Source organism: Ipomoea nil, unplaced genomic scaffold (assembly GCF_001879475.1).
Source record: "Ipomoea nil cultivar Tokyo-kokei standard unplaced genomic scaffold, Asagao_1.1 scaffold0873, whole genome shotgun sequence".
Taxonomy (NCBI): Eukaryota; Viridiplantae; Streptophyta; class Magnoliopsida; order Solanales; family Convolvulaceae; genus Ipomoea; species Ipomoea nil.
The window spans coordinates 1,284,100-1,305,370 of record NW_017617301.1 but is presented as its reverse complement, the minus strand read 5'-3'; the positions used below and the strand labels follow the sequence as shown (position 1 = coordinate 1,305,370).

General features: G+C 34.4%; 2 protein-coding genes and 1 long non-coding RNA gene across 5 annotated transcripts; all 3 read left to right on the top strand.

The window, feature by feature from the left end:
- Positions 1–633: 633 nt before the first annotated feature.
- LOC109178853 lies at positions 634–1,518 on the top strand. The gene has a single exon (XM_019328404.1). The coding sequence runs from the start codon at positions 634–636 to the stop codon at positions 1,516–1,518; it is 885 nt and encodes a 294-aa protein (XP_019183949.1).
- Positions 1,519–8,953: 7,435 nt separating this feature from the next.
- LOC109178882 (leucine-rich repeat flightless-interacting protein 1-like) lies at positions 8,954–19,074 on the top strand. 3 transcript variants are annotated; one of them, XM_019328421.1, is made up of 15 exons: positions 8,954–9,327; positions 11,064–11,267; positions 11,340–11,521; positions 12,231–12,357; positions 12,439–12,633; positions 14,518–14,568; positions 14,682–14,729; positions 14,952–15,905; positions 16,001–16,105; positions 16,439–16,509; positions 16,841–16,892; positions 16,975–17,061; positions 17,143–17,183; positions 18,138–18,188; positions 18,298–19,074. In XM_019328421.1, exons 1-15 carry the CDS (start codon positions 9,223–9,225, stop codon positions 18,788–18,790), a joined length of 2,766 nt encoding a protein of 921 aa, XP_019183966.1. In that variant the 5' UTR covers positions 8,954–9,222; the 3' UTR covers positions 18,791–19,074. The 3 variants fall into 3 exon arrangements, with proteins under 3 accessions (XP_019183966.1, XP_019183965.1, XP_019183967.1); XM_019328420.1 differs by having other exon boundaries at positions 8,955–9,327; positions 18,138–18,209; XM_019328422.1 differs by lacking the exon at positions 14,682–14,729 and having other exon boundaries at positions 8,955–9,327; positions 18,138–18,209.
- Positions 12,640–14,409, top strand: LOC109178885. The gene is made up of 2 exons (XR_002053787.1): positions 12,640–13,687; positions 14,340–14,409. It is a non-coding gene; the product is annotated as an uncharacterized LOC109178885 (long non-coding RNA).
- Positions 19,075–21,271: the final 2,197 nt, after the last annotated feature.

Genomic DNA, 21,271 nt, shown 5'->3' with positions numbered 1-21,271 from the left:
TGCGTGCTTTTAATCTAGCAATGCTAGGAAAACAGGCGTGGCGAATGTTGACTAAGCCTGAGTCCCTGGTGGCGCGTGTGTATAAGGCCCGTTATTTTCCAAAGGGATCTTTCTTTGATGCACAAGTGGGAAATAATCCCAGTTTCTGCTGGCGGAGCATCATGGCAGCAAAGAGTATAGTTTGTGGTGGGGTAAGGCACAGAATTGGTAACGGGGAATCTACACTCATATGGACCCACCCCTGGTTACATGATGATCATGACCCTATGGTACAGACAGAAATGCCAATACAGTTGCAAGGAGCCAGGGTCGCAGGTTTGATTGATCAGCAAACCGGTAATTGGGACCCCTCAATTTTAACTAATCTATTTCAACCTAGTGATGTAGCAGAGATTATGAAAATACCCATCTCCCTGGATTATGATGATACCTGGTACTGGTATGGGGACCCAAGAGGAGAGTATTCTGTTAAGAGTGGATACAGGCTAATAGTAGGAAATTATCTAAGGAAATAATGGGATATTTACAAAATGGTTACACCTATGGAAGCTCAAAATCCCACCAAAATGGAAAATGTTTCTTTGGAGAGCCATTAGTGATATATTGCCTACCACTACAAACTTGCTTATAAAGATGGTGGATGTGGATCCACGATGTGCCATGTGTGGAATATCTCAAGAAGACACAATGCATGCTTTAGTGTTGTGTGATTTTGCAAAGAACATTTGGAATAAATCTAACCTCACAATCCCCAATATAGTCACAAATGTTTTTCATGATTGGTTTGGTGAACTCTTAAATGTTCTAGACTCTGATGGGATGTTATATGCAGCAGCAATTCTTTACAATGTTTGGAGAGCAAGGAACAGGGCGGTCTGGGAGGCAACTTTACCGCGCCCGGAGATGGTACTCAAGGCCGCCGCTGCTGCCAAGTTAGCATGGACGCGGGCGCACCCACTGCCCACGGCCCGAACTACTACGCTGCCAATCGAGCCGGTTCAACTGCAAGGGGAGTTCGGGCTGCATGGTGTCGAGCTGCACACTGCCGAGACGCCACATGGTCCGCCGAGGAGGCTGTGTCGTGTAGATGGGGGATTTATGCAAGGGACGGGCCAAGCTATATTTGGGGCGGTCTTACTAGATACGAACGGAGGCTACGTCTCGGCATACAGCGGACCGCTACAAGGATGTTCCTCGCCACTTATGGCCGAGGCGCTCGCATGTAAAGAGGCTCTATCATGGTTGAAGGATCGGGGGGAACAGAATGCCGAGATATATACGGACTGTTTGACACTACACCACTATCTTACGACACCAACCGTTGTGTTGCGCACATATCTAGGCTATGCCATTGACAGCTGCAGATTTAATGCATCTTCGTTTCAGTCTTGTTCGTTCCATTTAATTCCTAGATTAGATAACTATTTAGCTCATGCTTTAGCTACTACGGCTTACCAGCAATTTGCTGCCATGTATTGGGATCTGCTCCCACCAGATATTATTTCGGCATATTTTTAATGAAGCACCATATAATTTTCAAAAAAAAAAAAATGAGAGAGAGAAAAAAAACTTAACCTAAATTTGTTTTTTTAAAAAATGCAAGAAAATCAAATGATTTTCAAAATTCCTGATTTATAATCTTTGATGCTCAACTTTGAATGTTATGTATTTAGTCGGGTTAATTATTTAACCAAAGTTTATGTTAAATATTTTATATATATATATATATATATATATATATATATATATATATATATATATATATATATATATATATATATATATATATATATATTCTAATACGTTTTAACATATTTGTAAATATGTTTAACAATTATGTCAACTCTAATTGAGATAGGATTCGAACCTAAGACCTTTTTATAGAAATTAATGAGTAAGGGTGTGTTTGGAAACCCGGAAAATGATTTCTGGAAATCATTTTTCGGGTTTCCAATGTTTGGAAAGAAGGAAAATTTGAAGTCAACTGAAAATGAGGTACTGGTCAATGGAAAATGGGCCTATTTTTAAGGAAAACAACTTCCCCTTTAAAAAAGGGGAAGTCATTTTCCGAATGTTGACTTCTTCATTTCTTCACTTCAAGAGCAGTTGACTCTCTTCATCTTCATTGGCTTCTTCATCCTTTGTCTTTTGGGCTCACTGGTTTCCGGCAGGTTTTGGTTTCCGCCGGAAACCAATGAATATTATGTTTGTTTTTTTTAAAATTTTTTTTTAAATAAATAATATTATTTGATTTTAAAAATAAATATTATTATTTATAATATTATTGTAAATTTTATATATTTTAAACAAAATAATTGATTATATAAAATGTTTAATTATACAATTCTACATCATTTCCAGAAAATGAGCCAAACACCAAAAGACAGTTTTCCATTGTGCAGTCAAACACAGGAAAGGAAAATGACTTCTGGAAAATGACTCATTTTCCAAAAGTCATTTTCCAGAAGTCATTTTCCTGCTTTCCAAACGGACCCTAAGTTAAGAATAATAAATAGTTAACGGAATATTCCGATACTGAAATTTATACTAACAGAATTTAAGGTTATTTAAGAGAAGAAAATAATGTAATAGAGGGTAAATAAGAAAAATCATTAAATAATACTAAAATCAAAATAATATGAACCATTCATTTTAAGAAACAATTGTACCGATATTTTTTTTGTTCCAGTCAAGGGCCTAACATTATTGGCTCTTATTAGATTTGAAAATAAATTGTAGATGTAGAGATAGAGATTATGTCGTAATAATATATTTAATTTAATATTTAATATTCAATATAATAATAATAATGATGTAATAGAAGTAAAATTATATTAGAAAATAATGATTTAATATAAAAATTTACCAATAAATGTATTCATATTGCTAATCTCATTTGACCAATTATTATTATTAATTTTATTATTACTATTATTATCATTATTATTATATTATTATTATTATTACTAGTATTTGTCCCGTGCGATGCACGGAAAATATGTTATAAAAATATACTCTATATGAGGTTTATTTATATATAAAATTTTTGTTATTTAATAATTATTATGTGTGAATTCCTATGATAAAATTATGAACATAAATATATTAACAATTAAAATAATATTTAAGGTGGGTGATTACTACAAATCTTAAACTATATTAAAAATTTAGTAGATAATATTTAATATTACAAATTTTTAAGAACTTAGTAAAATACAATAGTAATTGAATTACAATTTAGAGTCATCACGGATCACAATTTTTAGACCTTTGAGATTTCTAACTCTAGATATAGCAACATACAATTGACCTTTAAAGACCAAAATCACAATCTTAGTTCAAACATTGATTTTTTCTTCAAAATACTATCGAATTAAGTGTGTAATCAATAAAAGATGAGAACTAAAAATTTGAGAATATAATCTTAATGTTACTAAGCCTACTTCACGTCAATTAAATTGGAGAGTGTTGTTGGATAGTATCCGATGAATCCACGAATAACGCATCTTTGTCTCCGTAGTCCTTAATATGCACATCAACAATCTTAAATATTAGGCCGCCTAGCTATGTCATATAGTAATTTCAAACTTATGAACTTTGAGGTTGCATGCAATAAAAAGTATATTTTAAATATACTAAGGGTACATTATATATGTATGTAAGGTACTTTCAATATAAAAATAATGTATTTTTAATATATTAACAATGTATTTGATATTCATGATCCATACAATTATGTGGACAATCGTTCACACAATAATTTGCCAGTAGAAATTGAAATATAAATAAATAAATAAATAAATAAATATATATATATATATATATATATATATATATATATATATATATATATATATATATATATATATATATATATATATATATATATATATATATTATTGCAATTATTATCATTATTATCATTATTATTATTGCAATTATTATTATTATTATTATTATTATTATTATTATTATTGTTATTGTTATTATAATTAACAACAATATTATTATGGTCTTGTGAAAATTAAATGTTGATTATCACCATTTAATTTTCACAAGACCATATAGCTTTATTATATATAGGATTATTAAATAATAAATAATTATTAGACAAAGTTTAGGATGGTCATAATTATGAAGAGGGCTTAATAAGAATAATAAGTATTATTAAGGTAAGTACTTACTTTGTTTATTATTATTATTATTGGTAAGTAATTATTATTATTAAATAATTATTAGACAAAGTTTAGGATTATTAGAATTATGGAGAGTGTTTAATAAGAATAATAACTGTTATTAAGGTAAGTACTTATTTTGTTTATTATTATTATTATTATTATTATTATTATTATTATTATTATTATTATTATTATTAAATAATTATTAGACAAAATTTAGGATTGTCAAAATTATGGAGATGATTTAATAAGAATAATTAGTATTATTAAGGTAAGTAATAATAATTTTCTTTGTATAAGAAAATTAGTATTATTATTATTATTATTATTATTATTATTATTATTATTATTATTATTATTATTATTTGAAAGGTCGAAGCCCAACCCTAAGGGCCTCCCACACCTCGGTCAGACCATATTATAAGAATAATTAGTATTATTAAGGTATGTATGTATGTATGTATGTATGTATGTATGTATTATTATTATTATTATTATTATTATTATTATTATTATTATTATTATTATTATTATTATTATTATTATTATTATTATTATTATTATTATTATTGCTTTCACATTTTGGAGGGAAAAATTCTGTGCCAATCATTTTGCTTTAATATATATAGAGATAGAGATTATGTTGTTCATTGCTCTAAAAATATTGTAATATTATTTTTACCGGATAAAATTATCTTACACCGTTAAATTTCATTTAGTATATATTAAATATTATCATAATTATATTTAGTCATCTACCATATCTAAAATTATTACTTTAATAATTATCAATCATTCCATAATTATTACTAAATTTATCAATTATATTTTTAATATAATATGAATTCTATAATTATGAATTTTTAAAAATTTATATACTATTATTTAAAAAATGTCAATATAAATAAGATTTGAATTTTTTTTTTCTTTTCAAAATGGTCTCTCAAATATTGCTCATTCTCATTTTTACATTTCAACTTTCAATTGCACCAAATGTGTTCCCTAACATTCAAAAACTCACCCAATTCAGTCATCTGTTAGGTATTCTGTTTACTCAATGTTAAAATGGAGGGCATTTTGGTTCGTTCACATATTTTGTGCCTAATACACTCACCAATAGTCGAGGGGTCAATTTGAAAAAAAACAAACTATTTTATTTATTTTCATTTTTTATTTTAGACTCTATCAAATTAGAATTTCTATAGATTTTTTTTCAACTCTTTTATTTATTTTATTTTTGTTAATTTTCATTATTGTTTTTAGACTATCAAATTAGAATTTTGATAGATTTGTTCTCTACTCTTTTATTTATTTTGTTTTTATTTAGTTTAATTTTTGCTTTTAGACTCTATCAAATTAGAATTTTGGTAGATTTTTTCTCACAAATATAAATAATTAAAATTTACACTCCAACCCCAAAATTTTCAACTTTTTACTTTTTCCATCTGTCTAAATATATAAGTTTTTCCTCTATCCTATCAAGTTTTACAATATGTTTCGTAACTTTCATAAATACTCATATGCTTTTTTTTTTATCTTTTTATGTTCATATATATCTAAAAAATCATACTAAAAATTCAATAGACAATCAATCACTATGTATCGCAATAAATATTATTTTTATCATTGAAAAAATATTAGTATATTTTTTCAGTTTAGACACCCCAAGGAGTGCAAAATGTAAGGAAATGTTGGACCAAAATGTAAATTTGTCCAGTAAACTTATCGGCTGAGCCGAAAAGTAAACTCTCGCCTGTGATCGGAAGGTAAGTTTACTTCTCAGTCATACCAATGAGGGACGCACTTCTTGGTCAGATAGGTGCTTCCAGTGTTGCAAAAATTGCGCCGCTCGGCCGTGGCGAGGAAGTCCGAAATCAGCCGCCTAGCCGGCCGAACCATCCCTTTTTTTTTTTTTTAGTGTTATTCGCCAAATGACCAAAATACCCCATTTTACAATATTAGTGTTGACTTGTTGAAGTTTATACTAGTTGCAAAGTGTAGAAACTTTAGCAAGACATAACTTTTGACTCGGTTATCCATTTTGGACAAAAAAAAAAATTGAAATCGCGTTTTTTTCGAGGAATGCGGTTTGCCCCTCCAATTTCTCAAAAAATTGCTTCTTTGGGTCTTAATTTTAGGTTTTTTTTTTTTTATTTTATGTATTTAGATGGTTACAATAATATTTTGAACCATTTTACAACCACTTACGTAAATAGTTTGTAAGAAAAAATTAGAGGAACATTATGTTTTATTAGTGAATTTTTACAATTTTTAGTTTTAAAAAAATTAAGTAAAAATAAATAAAAAATCGGGTTCCTAGGGGGCGCCTAACGTATTTTGTAATATTGGGTGCTTCTGGCACTCCTCAAAACAGTGAAGTGCGCTTCACTTCTCAGTTAGTGGCAAAACGTGGAAAACATTTTTGAAAACTTAGTTTAACTTAGCCCGCAAAGCAATTAATTATATTCCAAAGTTAGTACAAACGTTAGCTACCAAGTAGTACATCATGCTAAAGTGAGTCTACAACTATGGCTACCAGTCTCATATGTGTTACAGTAGAAGTAAAACAAACCAAATGCTAAAATAATTAGCACAAAACAGATAATCCTAAACCTAAAGCCTCCTCCTTTACCACAATTTCTTGTCATTTTGAAGTTTGGTTGTATTTTATATATGAATATCAATACATTTAAATTTGAAAGCGATACTTTTTTTTTACAAAGGTATGTAAAAAAAGTTATTTTCAATGATAAAAATAATATTTATTGTGATACATACTGATTGATTGTCTATTGAACTTTTAGTATGATTTTTTAAAGATATATATGAACATACAAATATAAAAATAAAAAAGTATATGAGTATTTATGAAAGTTACGGAACGTATTGTAAAACTTGATATAAATAGAGGAAAAGTATGTATGCTCAAACAAAGGGAAAAAAGTATGCATCGAAAGTTGAAAAATTTGGAGTTGGGGTGTGAGATTTTAACAATTTATATTTGTGAGAAAAAATCTATATAAATTATAATTTGATAGAGTCTAAAAACAGAAATGAAAATAAAATAAATAAAAAACTTTTTTTTTCCCAAAATAGTCCATATTTTTTTTTGTTGAGAAAAAATCTACATAAATTCTAATTTGATAGAGTCTAAAAACATAAATGAAAACATATAAAATAGTTTTTCCCAAAATGGTCCCTTGACTATTGCTGAGTGTATTAAACACAAAATAGGTAAACTGTCCTAAATGCCCTCCATTTGAACGTTGAGTAAACAGAATACCTAACGAAGGACTGAATTGTGTGAGTTTTTAAAAGTCGAGGAACCACATTTGGAGTAATTGAAAGTTGAAATGCAAAAGTGAGAATCAGCAATAATCGATGGACCATTTTGAAAATTAAAAAAAAGCGCTCCTAAAATGTTAATATTGAGTATTAATATGATATCACTCATAAAAACAACTAGTGTGTACTTTTTTATACAACCCTAATTCTCTCTCGTCTCTGCTTTTCGATTACTCAAATATCTACATGGCCGCCGCCTCCGTGAAGCAAGCGGATCGGAGGCGGCGTCCAATTGTCTTCCCCTGCCGCCATTTTCCACCGTAGACAACGTCGCCTTCATTATCTTCTCTGTCTTCGCCGTTTTTCTTCTATTCTCCGCCTTGTGAGGTTATTTCCCTTTTACTCTGTTTTACTGATTTAATTTTGTTTGCCATTTTTGTGTTTTTCCCCTCGTACGTTGTTTTGACTATTTATTTCCGCTCGTTTGCTTGGCGAGTTCTTTTTAAGCGTGAATTAATAAAACTGGTCATAGCGTATGTGAATGTTATCCTGGGTGACAAACATGACAATGAAAAATAGACTCGTCTGAACTATGATATTATAAGCGTTTCAATCAATGATTAATGAATTAGCTTCTTTATTTAAAAAAAAAAACTAGTGTGTAATATAAGTGATATTACTAATTCACCCGGATGTCACTTGTATGTACTAAAAGATGTATATGAATGTATGAACAACACAAAAAATAGCTCAAAACTCTCTTTTATTCCATGTTGTTCTTTCTTTGTCTTTGTGTATGAAGAGAGAAGGAAGAGAGAAATAGTTTAGAGAGAAGGAGCCCAAAGATGGCCAAATGGAATGGCCCCCCTCACTATGTGGGCCAAAAGGCCCTTTTATACTCCGGGTGGCGGGTTTGACCCGCACCTTTAATTTTGACCTGTAGGACAAGACCCGAACCGCGAGACCTCGACCCGACTGTAAGTGATGGCACGGACCCGGGGTATATAACTCATCAATAAGTATATAACAACGAGAAATATATAATTACTGAAAGTCAAAGAAAAAGACAAAATTAGTTGTTAACGACTTAACGTACATATACCATTTTCCTATTATTAGTTTATGATTTTTAAAAAAAATCATAAATTGCTATCATCACACTTGATATAATTGTCATCAAGTTTCACGTTCAATTGTTGATTACAAAAATATGCTTTTTTGGCGCCGCACAGTGGCATACCACATTCTAAATTTCAAAGGTCTATAATTACAAAATAGCCCTTGTATATGACAATTCGCGGTTTTGGCGTCAATATACAATATTACAATTTACAATGCAGCGCTCCAATCCCGCTTCTCCAACTTAAAATCTGTAACTATATATAACTATATATATGCACAAAAATTACACATATACGGAGCACTATACACACACACACACATATATATATATATATATATATATATATATATATATATATATATACTCAATATTTATTTATTTATTTATTCATAATCTCTTCTCTGCGTTCGTGGAGTTATCTGGCTTTACTGGTTTTCTAGGGTTCCGCGACCTATCTGAATAAGACTCAATCCGTCTCTTCTCTCCAATCTTCCCTCCCGACAGGGAATAACACCAAAGCGACGAGGGATTTCGTGGTCCGGGAGAGGGGGAGGACGACGAGGGAACTCTCTTCCCAGGGTTTCGTTACATGGTCTGAGTTGGAATCGGTAGATTTGTGTGGGAGATCTTGAGAAGATGGCGGCGTCCTCAGGGAGAGGGCTCGAGGAGCAGTTGGCGGAAGCTGGAAACAAGCTTCTCAAGCCTCCTTCTTCGGTTGATGAACTCCTCCCTTTACTCGACGTAAGTCCTAGGGTTATTATTACACTTTCACTTTTCTGTTATTTCTGACCCCTTGCCGTTGCTGCCTTGGAATTATTTTTCTTCTCTGGAGTTATAGTCGGGAATGAATCAAATTCTATGCCGTTTCTATAAATTTGTTTGATTTTTTGGTGTTTTTTTTTTTTACACGACGCAGCATTTGTACAGTTGTTCTATGATTTCTTTAATTTGACTGTTCTTCTGCTCTAGGTATATGATACTCTGTATCTGTTCAGCTCCTATAATAGTTACTAAGATACTTTACTCTCTTAGAGCTTATTTTGTTCCCTTAGGCTCAATTAGGACCCTAGATTCTCCAACTGAAAATGTTGCATCCCTTTTGCTAATTAGTGGTGTTAGATGTATCCTGTTGGAATCTCAGCTACCAATATAGTAATGCTGCTATGATTATTACTGGTCATGCCCTAATTTGCTAAGCAAAAATTTTGTGTTCAAGTGTCATAAAAGTACAAAAAACAACAGATATTTTAGTTGTAGTTTTCTGTTTGACTCGAAACAAGAAGGAATCTTTTCTTCATTTGTTTTAGGTATTAAAACATATGCCAGTTTTTTCGATGAAATTTGAGGGTATGCTGTTTGGGATCCCCTTAATTTCCAAAACCACATGTGAAATGAAAACCATGCTGATTGGAATGCCCTTAATTTTTGTGCAAATGCAAATAGTCTATTTGGTTTAGAAAATAAGGGTCACAATTCCTTATGGTTCAAGATATCGTTATTTTCTCAGTGCTGTCTATGGACCTATGAAGCTTTTCTTTTGATTGGCCATTTGTTGAAGTGGAATGCTGTCAAATTTGTATACTGGTAGTGCACTAGTTGGTAATCTACCGCTCTGCATAGTCTATTATTAATTAGGAAAAAAGCTTGGTTTTAGACATGCAATTTCGTAGTGCACTTATTTTGTTTTTAACTGGCACTGCAACTTTTGTATTCTTTACTTGAGTGTTGGAGGACATTTTTAATGGTTATAAGTTCTAGTTTCTCTTCAAACATTGTATTATAATACTTTGTGCTGCTTTAGTGAAGAATTATGGCTGCAGTTTTCTAAGCACTCTATACTCTTAAATCATTGGATTGATCTTTTATCTACAAGGTTGTCATAATGGTCATACTATGAGATCCTAAATTTATAAGTATTACATGACTTTTATGAAGCACCTAACCTTCTTAGGTGTGTGCTTAGTCATATAAAAATGACTTAACTGTGGGTTTTCACATAGTCAAGTTTTGGTGCTTTTTGGGGCAATTATATTACCAATGCAGTTCCAAATAAAATTAAAAAAAATAAAAGATTAAGAGACAAAAATATGCAGTTACATTTGTTCTGTACTTGATGGCAGTTGGAGAGATAGTTTGGATAAGAAATTGGGAATTGTAACAAATTTATTATAGTATCATATGTTTTCTTCCTAATTATCTGTAAGGGATGATGCTGTTATTGCATATCTGCCTTCATTTCCACATGCAATATAGTGGAAACACAGAAATCTATTGGTACACATTCAGCATAGTACATATCAGAATAATGCTCTTGAATGCATCAAGTATAGTTTCATGTTTGATTCTTTAATATTTCAGTAACTAAAGGCTGTGATCCGTATTTAATTTAGATATAGATACTAAACTTGTGAACAATCTAAATGGCTCTCTTATCATTCAATGTTATGTCTTTAATTTTTTGTTTTCATGGTCTTAAGGAAGCTGAGTCTTTCCTCACAAAAGTGGAGCAGTCACCAGCTAAATCCATGCATGATGCACTTTCTCCAATGATTAAGGCATTGGTAGCGGATGAACTTTTGAGGCATTCTGATGTTGATGTGAAGGTTGCCCTTGCTTCTTGCTTAAGTGAGATCACAAGAATTACTGCACCGGATGCCCCATATGATGATGAAAAGATGAAGGTATCAATATCCCATTATTTTTCTATTTTCTTTTTCACCAGCACCATGTAAAATTCTATTGTTTATATACAGGTTGTCTTCCAATTAATAGTTTCGTCTTTTGAGAATTTATATGATGAGTCAAGCAGATCGTTTAGTAAGAGGGCTATGATTCTTGAAACCGTGTCCAAGGTCCGGTTATGTGTTGTTATGTTGGATCTGGAATGTGATGCACTTATCTTTGACATGTTTCAGCACTTCCTTAAGGCCATTAGGTATGACATTATTACTGATAACGCTCAACATTTTTGTTGTTGCTGTACCATAAGTTCCATATATTCAATGTTGTTACATACTTCTTTTTCTTTTGGTGGGAATTTTAATTTAAATTGGATACTTATTTTCACAACTATCTCTTTTTTACTTCAACCATTATTGTTTCTGAACATAAGAATTGTAGTTATGTACTTGCTGAAATTTCAAGCTGCAATTCACTTTGGTGATGAAACACATCAATTTTCACTTTAATCAATTTAGACTTACCTTTTCTATGTCACCCACTCATCCCCCAACTACAAATAAAATAAAAAAGAAATGATATAAATATGTCATGCACATGTGAAAATCAAGCTGCTAGTTTCAGCTCCTTAAATTCGTTCTTCCTTTCTTTTTGTGAAAATTTATCTCATTGATCTGTAGAATTCACTGTGAGCATCATTTAACTAATATATTCTTCATGCATTAGATAACAGAGGGCTTCATATTATTAGGATAAAAATATGCGGTTACGAGAGCATTGCATCAATGAAATACTTGTATTTTTTAAAATGAAATATGAATTATAAACACAGGATGAATAAATAATATCTAGACTCTAGAGTAGTGTTCTTTAAGGTGCATTAATCATTGTTTAACTTTGACAACTTAATATGCATGTTGATGGAAATTGAGTAGTTTTCTCTAAGCCGTATCTTCAACTCTCAGAGAATATCATCCAGACAATATCTTCTCATCCATGGAATCAATCATGATACTTGTACTCGAAGAAAGTGAAGATATTTCTATGGAGCTGGTTACTAAGCTACTGGATAGTGTCAAAAAGGAGAATGAGGTACTGTTCTAACTATTTCTGACCTGATCTTTCTCCTTAATGTAGTAATTGGGTCCCTGCTGATTGGTTTTGTTGTTTCAGGAGATAAAGCCAATTGGTAAAAGGTTGGCAGAGAGTGTAGTTGTAAACTGTGCTAGCAAGCTAAAGCCTTACATAACTCATGCTGTAAAATCTCTGGGCATTTCTTTGGATGAGTACAGTGAAGTTTTAAGTTCCATACTGCAAGGGACTCCTGTAGCTGCTGAGCATAATAATGATACTTTGAAAGAACTATCGGTATTGTCACCTTTCTAAAGTTATTATACTTATCTGCTTTTATTTCCCTAAATCATCAAAGATTTCAACCAACATTAAGACTGCTTTCCTATTTGCCAGGACAATTCTTACTCATTCCATTTCTATGTCATATATTGTTGACACTGTGAAGAAAACTTCTAAAATTCCAGTTGGATAGTCCTGTGGGAAGTCTTATTATTGACACTTACTATAATTAGCATACAAGCTTTTGGGCTTCTTTCTAATTAAACTGGGCATTTTGCTATTTATAAGAATAGTAGTAGTGGTAGCAATAATAAAGATAATTATGAAAGTGGCTATGTTCCTCAGCCTTGTCTCATTGTTTACTCAACCTAAATTCTCTTTAAACTAATTACTAAAGTATTTTTATAATTCACTAGAATAACATTTTGTTTTTGATAAGTAAATATTTTATTGAAGCAATAGCTGTGCAACAAAGCACCTTATTCATGACATGCACAAGAATTTCAGATGTCAACAAGCCCCCTTTCTCTAGACCTAGATAATCACTTTTTATAGGTTTCTGTTCAATTCATTGCAACAAATTCCATTGATTGTCTAAAGTGTTTCCAGTTGATGGTGTTTAAGTGTACTTCATTTATTTGTAATTCATGCATGTCTGGAATGTGAATCAACATTTTAGCACAACATGAATTTTTATAGCTTGTGTGTAGTGCTGGCATTTGCATTTCTTTTACTGCTTAGTTTAAGTTGATTTTATGTCTAAGTTTGGTGAGTGTTTGAATTGTTTACACTTGACTGCTGAGATTCTTATGGTATGTATGTCTGTACCGTGATGTAGCCATTTTGTGAAGGCAATGAACTGCTCTTCTACTTCTGGCTTTAACATACCAACCTAGCAACCCTTGCATACATTTTAAGAATTTTCTTCAGTTATTCCAGATTTTCTTCTCTGTATCATTGCAATGAGGAGCAAATCCCATATTTTCTTCAGTGTTCTCTTGTTAATACTGACACAGTTGTGTGTGTGTGGTGGCATTATGATATGTCTCTTTGTGCTGTTTAAATCAAGGTTGGCAAAAGGGTCAAATAAGCCCTCCAACTATTGCTAAGAAGTCAATTAGGCCCTCCAACTATTTTAAGAAGCAATTACACCCCTAAACAATGTATTTTGATGCAAAGAAGTCCAAATACAGGTAAATGACCTGCTATCCCAGGTCATCGCAAATCCGGCGACACTCCAACGTATTTTCCGGCGAAAAAGTGACCGGCGACCCCTCCCGGAGAAGGCAACCCAGAAATCTGGGTTGCCTTCTCCGGTCCTCGACCAGAGAAGGCAACCCAGATCTGGGTTGCCTTCTCCGGCCGAGAAGGCAACCCAGATTTCTGGGTTGCTTCTCCGGTCGAGAAGGCCACCACAGTGGTGGCCACTGTGGCCTTCTCGGCCGGAGAAGGCAACCCAGATTTCTGGGTTGCCTTCTCCGGGAGGGGTCTCCGTGACCGGCGACCGTTCGCCGGTTGCCGGTTACTTTTTTGCCGGAAAATACGTCGGAGTGTCGCCAGATTTGCGATGACATGGGATAACAGGTCATTTACCTGTATTTGGACTTCTTTGCATCAAAATACATTGTTTAGGGGTGTAATTGCTTCTTAAAATAGTTGGAGGGCCTAATTGACTTCTTAGCAATAGTTGGAGGGCTTATTTGACCCTTTTCCCAATCAAGGTTTAATTCCTTGTAGAATGATCTTATCATCCAATCTTGCTTATCAGTTAATATACTATTCTTTTAGTTTTAATATATGTATATAAATTCTGTGCTTGTTGAGATTTTGCATTTGAAGTCAGTTAACTGCCTTCTGAACGCATAACTAACTTTTGTGCACCCTTATGACTTGTTCAAGTGTGTGGAGAGCAAGTTAGCTAGTTCTGCCGAGAGAGCACAGGAAACTCAGGTATATGAGTACATTATTTTTGTTTTGTTTTACTGTTTCAATAATTTTTTTTTTTTTTTTTTTTTTTTGAATTTCTGTATTGAAGATTACTTATTTGTGTGGATGATATGTAGACTGTTGAGAACAAAGCATCTACTGTGTCTTCAGATGAGTTGGGCCAGGTAAAGATATGTGAAGCTACTAAAATTGATGAGTTATGCCAGACATGTTTGACTGTTGGAGTTTCACTTCTAAAAGTTTAAGAGCAGGCTAGCTTGTTAGCAAGTCTAGCATTGTGCATTAGTGCTCTGGCAAAGCAATAATTGTTATAGCGCTTGCTGTGGCACATTATTGTGTATATGTATTTAGGCATAGTCATTATAATATATCTTTTCTTCTATCAGATGGCTGTTGACACCAAACAAGAGGCATGTTCTAAAGATGAAAATCAAGCTGTGAATACGTCTCCCAAGTCAGTTACTAGTAGTGGTGTTAATGGAGGGAATTCTGTAGAAACTGAATCTTTAGCAAAGTTGGGGGATCATGGTCCTAACCAGACAGATATTGCAAAGTTGACACCTAAATCTGACACTGATGATTCACAGGCTAATAGCTCAATGAAATCAGAGCCAGACAAGTCTGAGCACAGTGCTAAGGAACAGGGAGGGAAGTCTAAGTCACAAACAAATTCTGCAGAATCTTTGGATCAAACTCCTGATCCTGATAATACAGACAAAGAGACTGAGAAGCTTCCAGATAGTCAAAGAAGTGAGAGAGATGTTCATGGTTCTCTTGTTGAAAATTCACCTGAGAATCATCCAGATGAACAAAAAAGTAAAGGTGAAGATATTGACAGTTTGCCTGCTGACAACACAACTGATGAGGCAGCCAAACTATTGGATGAAAACAAGACTAGTGCTCAGGTTTCTCCACATAAAACATCTGAGGATGAAGCTGCCAATGTTGCTTCCTCACACCCTAGTCAGAGCCTTCCTGATGAAATCCACGAGGAAGAAGAGCCTACTCAGCCAAAGGAGGATGATGATTTGGTTCAGGAAGAGAGTGTCTCTGCTGAAATTGCATCTAAGAAGCCATCTGATGGGACAAGTGATTCTGAAGCACAGCCACAGGAGGATCCTGGTATCAGGGTGCAGACTGAGACTTCTCACGAGGAAGAAGCTGGCACCATGAGTGATGCAGAGGCAAAAGACATAAAACAGCGAGGTGAGAAGGCTGAGACTAATATCACAGAGGGTGGTTCCTCAATGAGAAAGAAGAATAACACAAAAAGACGTGGACGTGGAAAGGCTAATATGGACATTGATGTGCCAAAATCCTCTGCAAAAGATGATAGCAATGTAATTTTTGACTTCTCACTATCAAATCTAAATTCTGTGATCCTATTATTTTTATTCTAAGTCCATCTAAATGAACATTTCTATTCATCATGCAGAAGATGTCTTCACAAGAGTCTCCTCAGAGGTCTGCTGAAGATGATGGTAAAGAAGGAAGCCAAAGGAAGAACACAAAGAGAAAGCGTCCTTTGGGCAAGGAGAAAGTACTATTATATTTTCCTGACTTAACTGAAACTGCATGCATTTTTTTTTTTTTTTTATAAATTTATTTAAATGATTTGAAACTCAAATGCTACATACTAAACCTTTTTCATATATCATACTAAACCTTCACTTTCATCTTGGAAATTATTTTCGGTTTGGTTGTTGTTTTGAAGACATACCTTTTGAGGATGTATTTATCTGTGTTTGTGAGGGGTGGGGTGGTGTTATGATTGCCCTGGTCTTCTCTTGATCTGCATACTTCATTTTTTTCTGAGTTCAATTATTCTTTTTTTTTTTTTAATGCAAATGCTTGATTGGTTAATGTATGTCAGGTACCGGATATAGCATATGATGAGAGCCTTGTTGGTTCCAAGGTCAAAGTTTGGTGGCCATTGGATAGTGTGTAAGTTCTTCTCATTCATCTATAATATAAATCAGGAGCTTTTGAGATCCTCGTCACAAGAGGAGTGAATGATTTAATGGGTGTAGGTTATATGGCTACGGTTGGGTGTTCATTTTATGGGCTGGAATTTCACTGGCAAATCCCACCCTGCCTCATTGCTGTATTATTGTGCTAACTCCTAAGTACTGCCGGGTGTAACATGAGCCAATGGCTTGTTGGCTATATGCTTATATGTTTTAAAATTTTATCAAAAAGCTTAATGGCTTGTTGGCTATATGCTAATATGTTTTGAAATTTTATCAAAAAGCTAACTTTGCTTTACCAATTGCAGATTTTATGAAGGTGTTGTAGCATCCTATGATCCTGTTAAAAAGAAGCATACGGTCTGTTCATTTTTTCCTTTGATGGTTTGTTTATGCCATGTGGCTCTTACAGAAAATGAACAGTTCCATTATATTTAATCAGGTTTTGTACACTGATGGAGATGAAGAAGTTCTGAATCTTAGGAAGGAACGATGGGAAATTGTTGGTGAACATTTAATGGGAGAATCAGTATGTTTCCAGTCAATGTGCATTTCCTACCTTCATTTTTAAATCACTTTTAGACATTATTTGATTATCCTATTTTGACAGGACTTGGACGAACCATCTAGCCCCGATGCTTCTGCCGAGATGTGAGTGCTACTTTTTCATTAGATGAGCAACTTATTCTCTCTTGCTATTAGGTGTTTTATGAAAACAAGGATTGAGTTGGTGTTCTTACATTATCATTCTTCTCTCTCTCTCTCTGTTCCTACCCGTTAAAAGATTTTATGTTACTATATGTTCTCTGAGTAATCGAGGATATAAGTTGAACCTCGTTGATAAATGAATATTTGTTTTGAACATTGTCATATCATATTGGAAGTACCAAGTAATATATTTCCAGCATGTGATGAAGTCTTTCTTTCTCTGCAACTTCATCGATGTCAACTCTTAGAGATTAGTGTCATCATGTTTTCCCAAACTTGTTGCTATGCTGTGTCTGTAAAAGCTTATTTCTTTATTGGACGTGTCAATGTCTTTTTAAGATCTTTTCAGCCCTCCTACCATTTCTCTTTGATCCTTTTTGTGTGCTTTGGGGCTCTCCTTTAACAACTATTACTGAGTATTTCTTTCCGGATTTCTGAATTTTGGGTCTAGTTAAGCACATTTCTATCTACAACAATCATACCAGACAATATTATATGGATATGATCTTCAAGTGGTGGAAGGTTTTTATTATTTTGAGACAGCCATTAAAATTAAGCGTAGGAACTTTATGAATTATATAGGATGTTTTTATAATAGTCATTATATAGAACATGTTTCCAATGTTGAATGAAAGTTTTGCATGGTGTCATATCATTCCATATTCTTTCCAAATTTTAGATCTTATTCCAGTATCCTGCTCCATATTGTCTGTTTTCTTGCTTCTGCTAATCAGACGATACCATTTGTTGTCTTCATCATATTGTTATGTTCCATCATTTTGTACTCCTTCCATATTTTAGAACATTTCTTCAGGTTTTAACCTTTTCTTTTGACTTTTGATCCTTCTGCAATATATTTTTTTTTCTATTTGTTTATGTGCTCATTCTTTATTGCAGGCCGAAGAAGAAAAAAACCAGAAGACAGGCTGAAACATCTAAGCATGACAGGTCAGATGTTTCACCTAGGAGGTTTGTAATTCATTTATTCGTTTGTTTGTGTCAATAATTTGTGGACATGATGTGAGAGAATATTCATTAAGGGGTAATGTTTAAGCAGTGGTGGATCCAAGGCCAAAGGCACAGCTACAAAATCTGGTCGTAAATCCAAGGATGATGCTATTGTTGAGCCAAAATCCAAAGACCGCGGCCTAAAATCTGGTGGTAAATCTAAGGATGTGACTAGTAATAAACTTAAAAATGATTCTGAAAAGGGCTTGGGTAAGTTGAAAGATGTTATTAGCAGCAGCTCTCCGAGGTCTAAGTCCAAGACAGATATCTCTCCTAAGACTGCCAGCAAATCCCAGCAAGACACTGTGACAAAATCAATCCCCAGGTCAAAAGGTAAAGCTCCTCAAAGCGGTGGTAAGCCCAGTGCCAATGGCGGTACAGGCAAAGGAAAGTCTATGTCAAAGGGCAAGGAGACTGGGGATGTGAAGGAAAAGTCCACAGAGGTAGCAAAAACACCAGATAGCGGGAAGGGGAAAGTTTCGGGAGCATCCAAGGAGCAAGAAACTGAGTCAAAGATTGGGAAGAAGAGAAAGAGGAAGTAAAAACTGAGAATAGGGGGGGTGTCCTACTGTAATCTCTGACTATTGTCTTAGTTGCCTAGGTATTTTTTTTTTTTTTTTCCGGTTTTTGCTCGGATATATTCTATTCCTTTAGAAATAATTTGTGTTATTATCTTATTTAAGTTGACTAGATGTATCATACTTCTTTTTGGGGAGCCAATAGTAGCATATGATGTTAGTTTATAGTGCCCTGTGGATATCTGCAAATTCGGTTATGGAGCATTGCCATTGTGTTATTGTACTCAATTTCAGCCTCTTGCTTACTATGATGTTTTTGGTATTTTACTATTTGTAGTGCTTTATCTCCTATAAAGAAACCGAAGCTTGATTGCTTAATAACTCACGGTAGCTCAAACTCGACCCTTTATAATGGCAGTGTGATGCCTGATATTTTTGGTTCTACAACTATAGGGTTACAGTGAATTTAGTCCTTCAATTATAGTATAATGGTGTTTTTTCCCCTTCATTTGGCTAAACTTGTTCCATTGAAATGGAACTGACAGTACATACGTTCATTGCAAAAGTCTAGGGGTGAATATTTTTTTAAAAAAGTTGTGACTTCCTCAAAATGTTTTTGAGAATAGCGGGATTAAATAAGTTAATTTTTCAACATTACTTTTCTTTTTTTTTTTTTTTTTTTTTGAAAACCAAAGAGCAACTTATATTAAATCAAAGGAAAGAGCATTACAAATGAAGGGAGGAGGGGTGGAAAACCACTCCTTACGTTCAGACATAGAAACGGACTCCCTCGCAAGGAGATGGGCAGTCCGGTTCGCAGAACGTTTAGCAAAAGAGATACAACTATGAGCAATACTGCTCAACGAATCTTTAACATCAGCTAACAGAAGGTCAAAAGAAGTGATAGACGCGGGAGATGATAGGCCTTGAACAACCAGAAGAGAGTCCGTCTCAACATGCAGAAAGTCGAGATTCTGTTGCTTGAACCAGCTTAGAGCTTCCCTAATTGCTAAAGCTTCAGCTTCCCTGGGAGAGTAAGTTCCAGTCCAGGGATTGCAGACTGCAGATAAGAAGGTGCCATGGTGATTGCGCAGCACCCATCCAAGTCCCATCTTACCGGAGTTTACGTCCAAAGCGGCATCCACGTTCAGCTTGTACCACCCCTGACTAGGAGCAGTCCATCTTGTGATGATGCAGTTCTGCCCGAGATTCCTATTGCTTTCCTCAACACAAGCTGTCCAGTCCCTCCAGTAAACTTTAGAGTTCTCCATGACGGTCCTGGCTGGCGTAGAGATATTCTTCCACACTTTCTCATTTCTAGCACGCCAGATATTCCAGCAGATGATAACAAAAAGGCAAACCTGTGAACGTTGCAGAGTGCAAAAGGCCTGTGCGATCCATTCTGAGCAATTTTGGAATTGATTTTTGTCCGGCAGAGTCTGGAAGAGATTCCAGCATTGAGTCGCGAACCTGCAGTGAGCTAGAAGATGGAATGCTGATTCCTCGGCTTCAAAACATAAAGGGCACAGAGGGTTGCAATCTATTTTCCTTAGTCGTAGCTTGTCAGCCGTTGGGAGGCAGCCGGAGCAGACTTGCCATATAAAAGATTTTGCTTTGGGAGGGAGATGAGCTTTCCACACCTCAGTCCACTTTGAACTAGGAACATGTGTGAGATCGTGTGAGATGGAATTGTAGCAGCTCTTAACCGTAAAACTCCCTTTCTCGTCCTTTGCCCAGATCATCTTGTCCTCCCTAGTACCATGCGCAATGGGAATGCTAAGGATGAGTTGAGCATCCCTATAATTGAAGATGTCTCTAATCACCTCCACGTCCCAAGCCGACTCCTGGGGATTTAGCAGTGAATTCACAGTAGCATCATGAAGGAAGGGATATGGTGGGGTGGTGACCATGGGATTGACGGCATCAGCCATCAGGCAACCATTTGTCGTGCCAAACACGGACAAGACTCCCATTTCCAATTCTCTAGCGGGTGTTACACTTGATGATATTCCTTTTTTCCAACAGGCTAGACCAAACAAAAGATGATTACCACCCTTAACAACATCAACGAAATGGGAATCCGGGTAATACTTAGCTTTCATGATTTTTGCAGCTAGAGACTCAGGTTGGTCAATCAGCCTCCAAGCTTGTTTTGAGAGCATGGCAAGATTAAAATCTCTAATCCTACGAAAGCCCATTCCCCCCCATTTTTTTGGAACACAGAGTTTATCCCATGCCATCCATCTCAGACCCCTGCCCTGCTCACTACTCTTTCCCCACCAAAAACCATTCATGGATCTCTCTATTTCGCTCACCAACCCTTGAGGAAGCAAGAACAAATTCATGGCAAAAAGAGGGTATAACTTGAATAACACTCTTCAAAAGAACCTCCCTCCCCGCCCTTGAAAGGAACTTATGATTCCAAGAATTCATTCTAGCCACAATTTTTCCCTTAACAAACCCCAAAATATCCCTTTTATTCCTCCCAACTAGAGAAGGTAAACC

Coding starts and splice junctions, on each gene's coding strand:
- LOC109178853 (XM_019328404.1), top strand. CDS start 634: ATGGTGGATGTGGATCCACGATGTGCCATGTGTGGAATATCTCAAGAA.
- LOC109178882 (XM_019328420.1), top strand. CDS start 9,223: ATGGCGGCGTCCTCAGGGAGAGGGCTCGAGGAGCAGTTGGCGGAAGCT. Junction 14,730..14,951: donor CTTCAGATGAGTTGGGCCAG/GTAAAGATATGT, acceptor TTCTTCTATCAG/ATGGCTGTTGACACCAAACA. Junction 15,906..16,000: donor CTGCAAAAGATGATAGCAAT/GTAATTTTTGAC, acceptor TTCATCATGCAG/AAGATGTCTTCACAAGAGTC.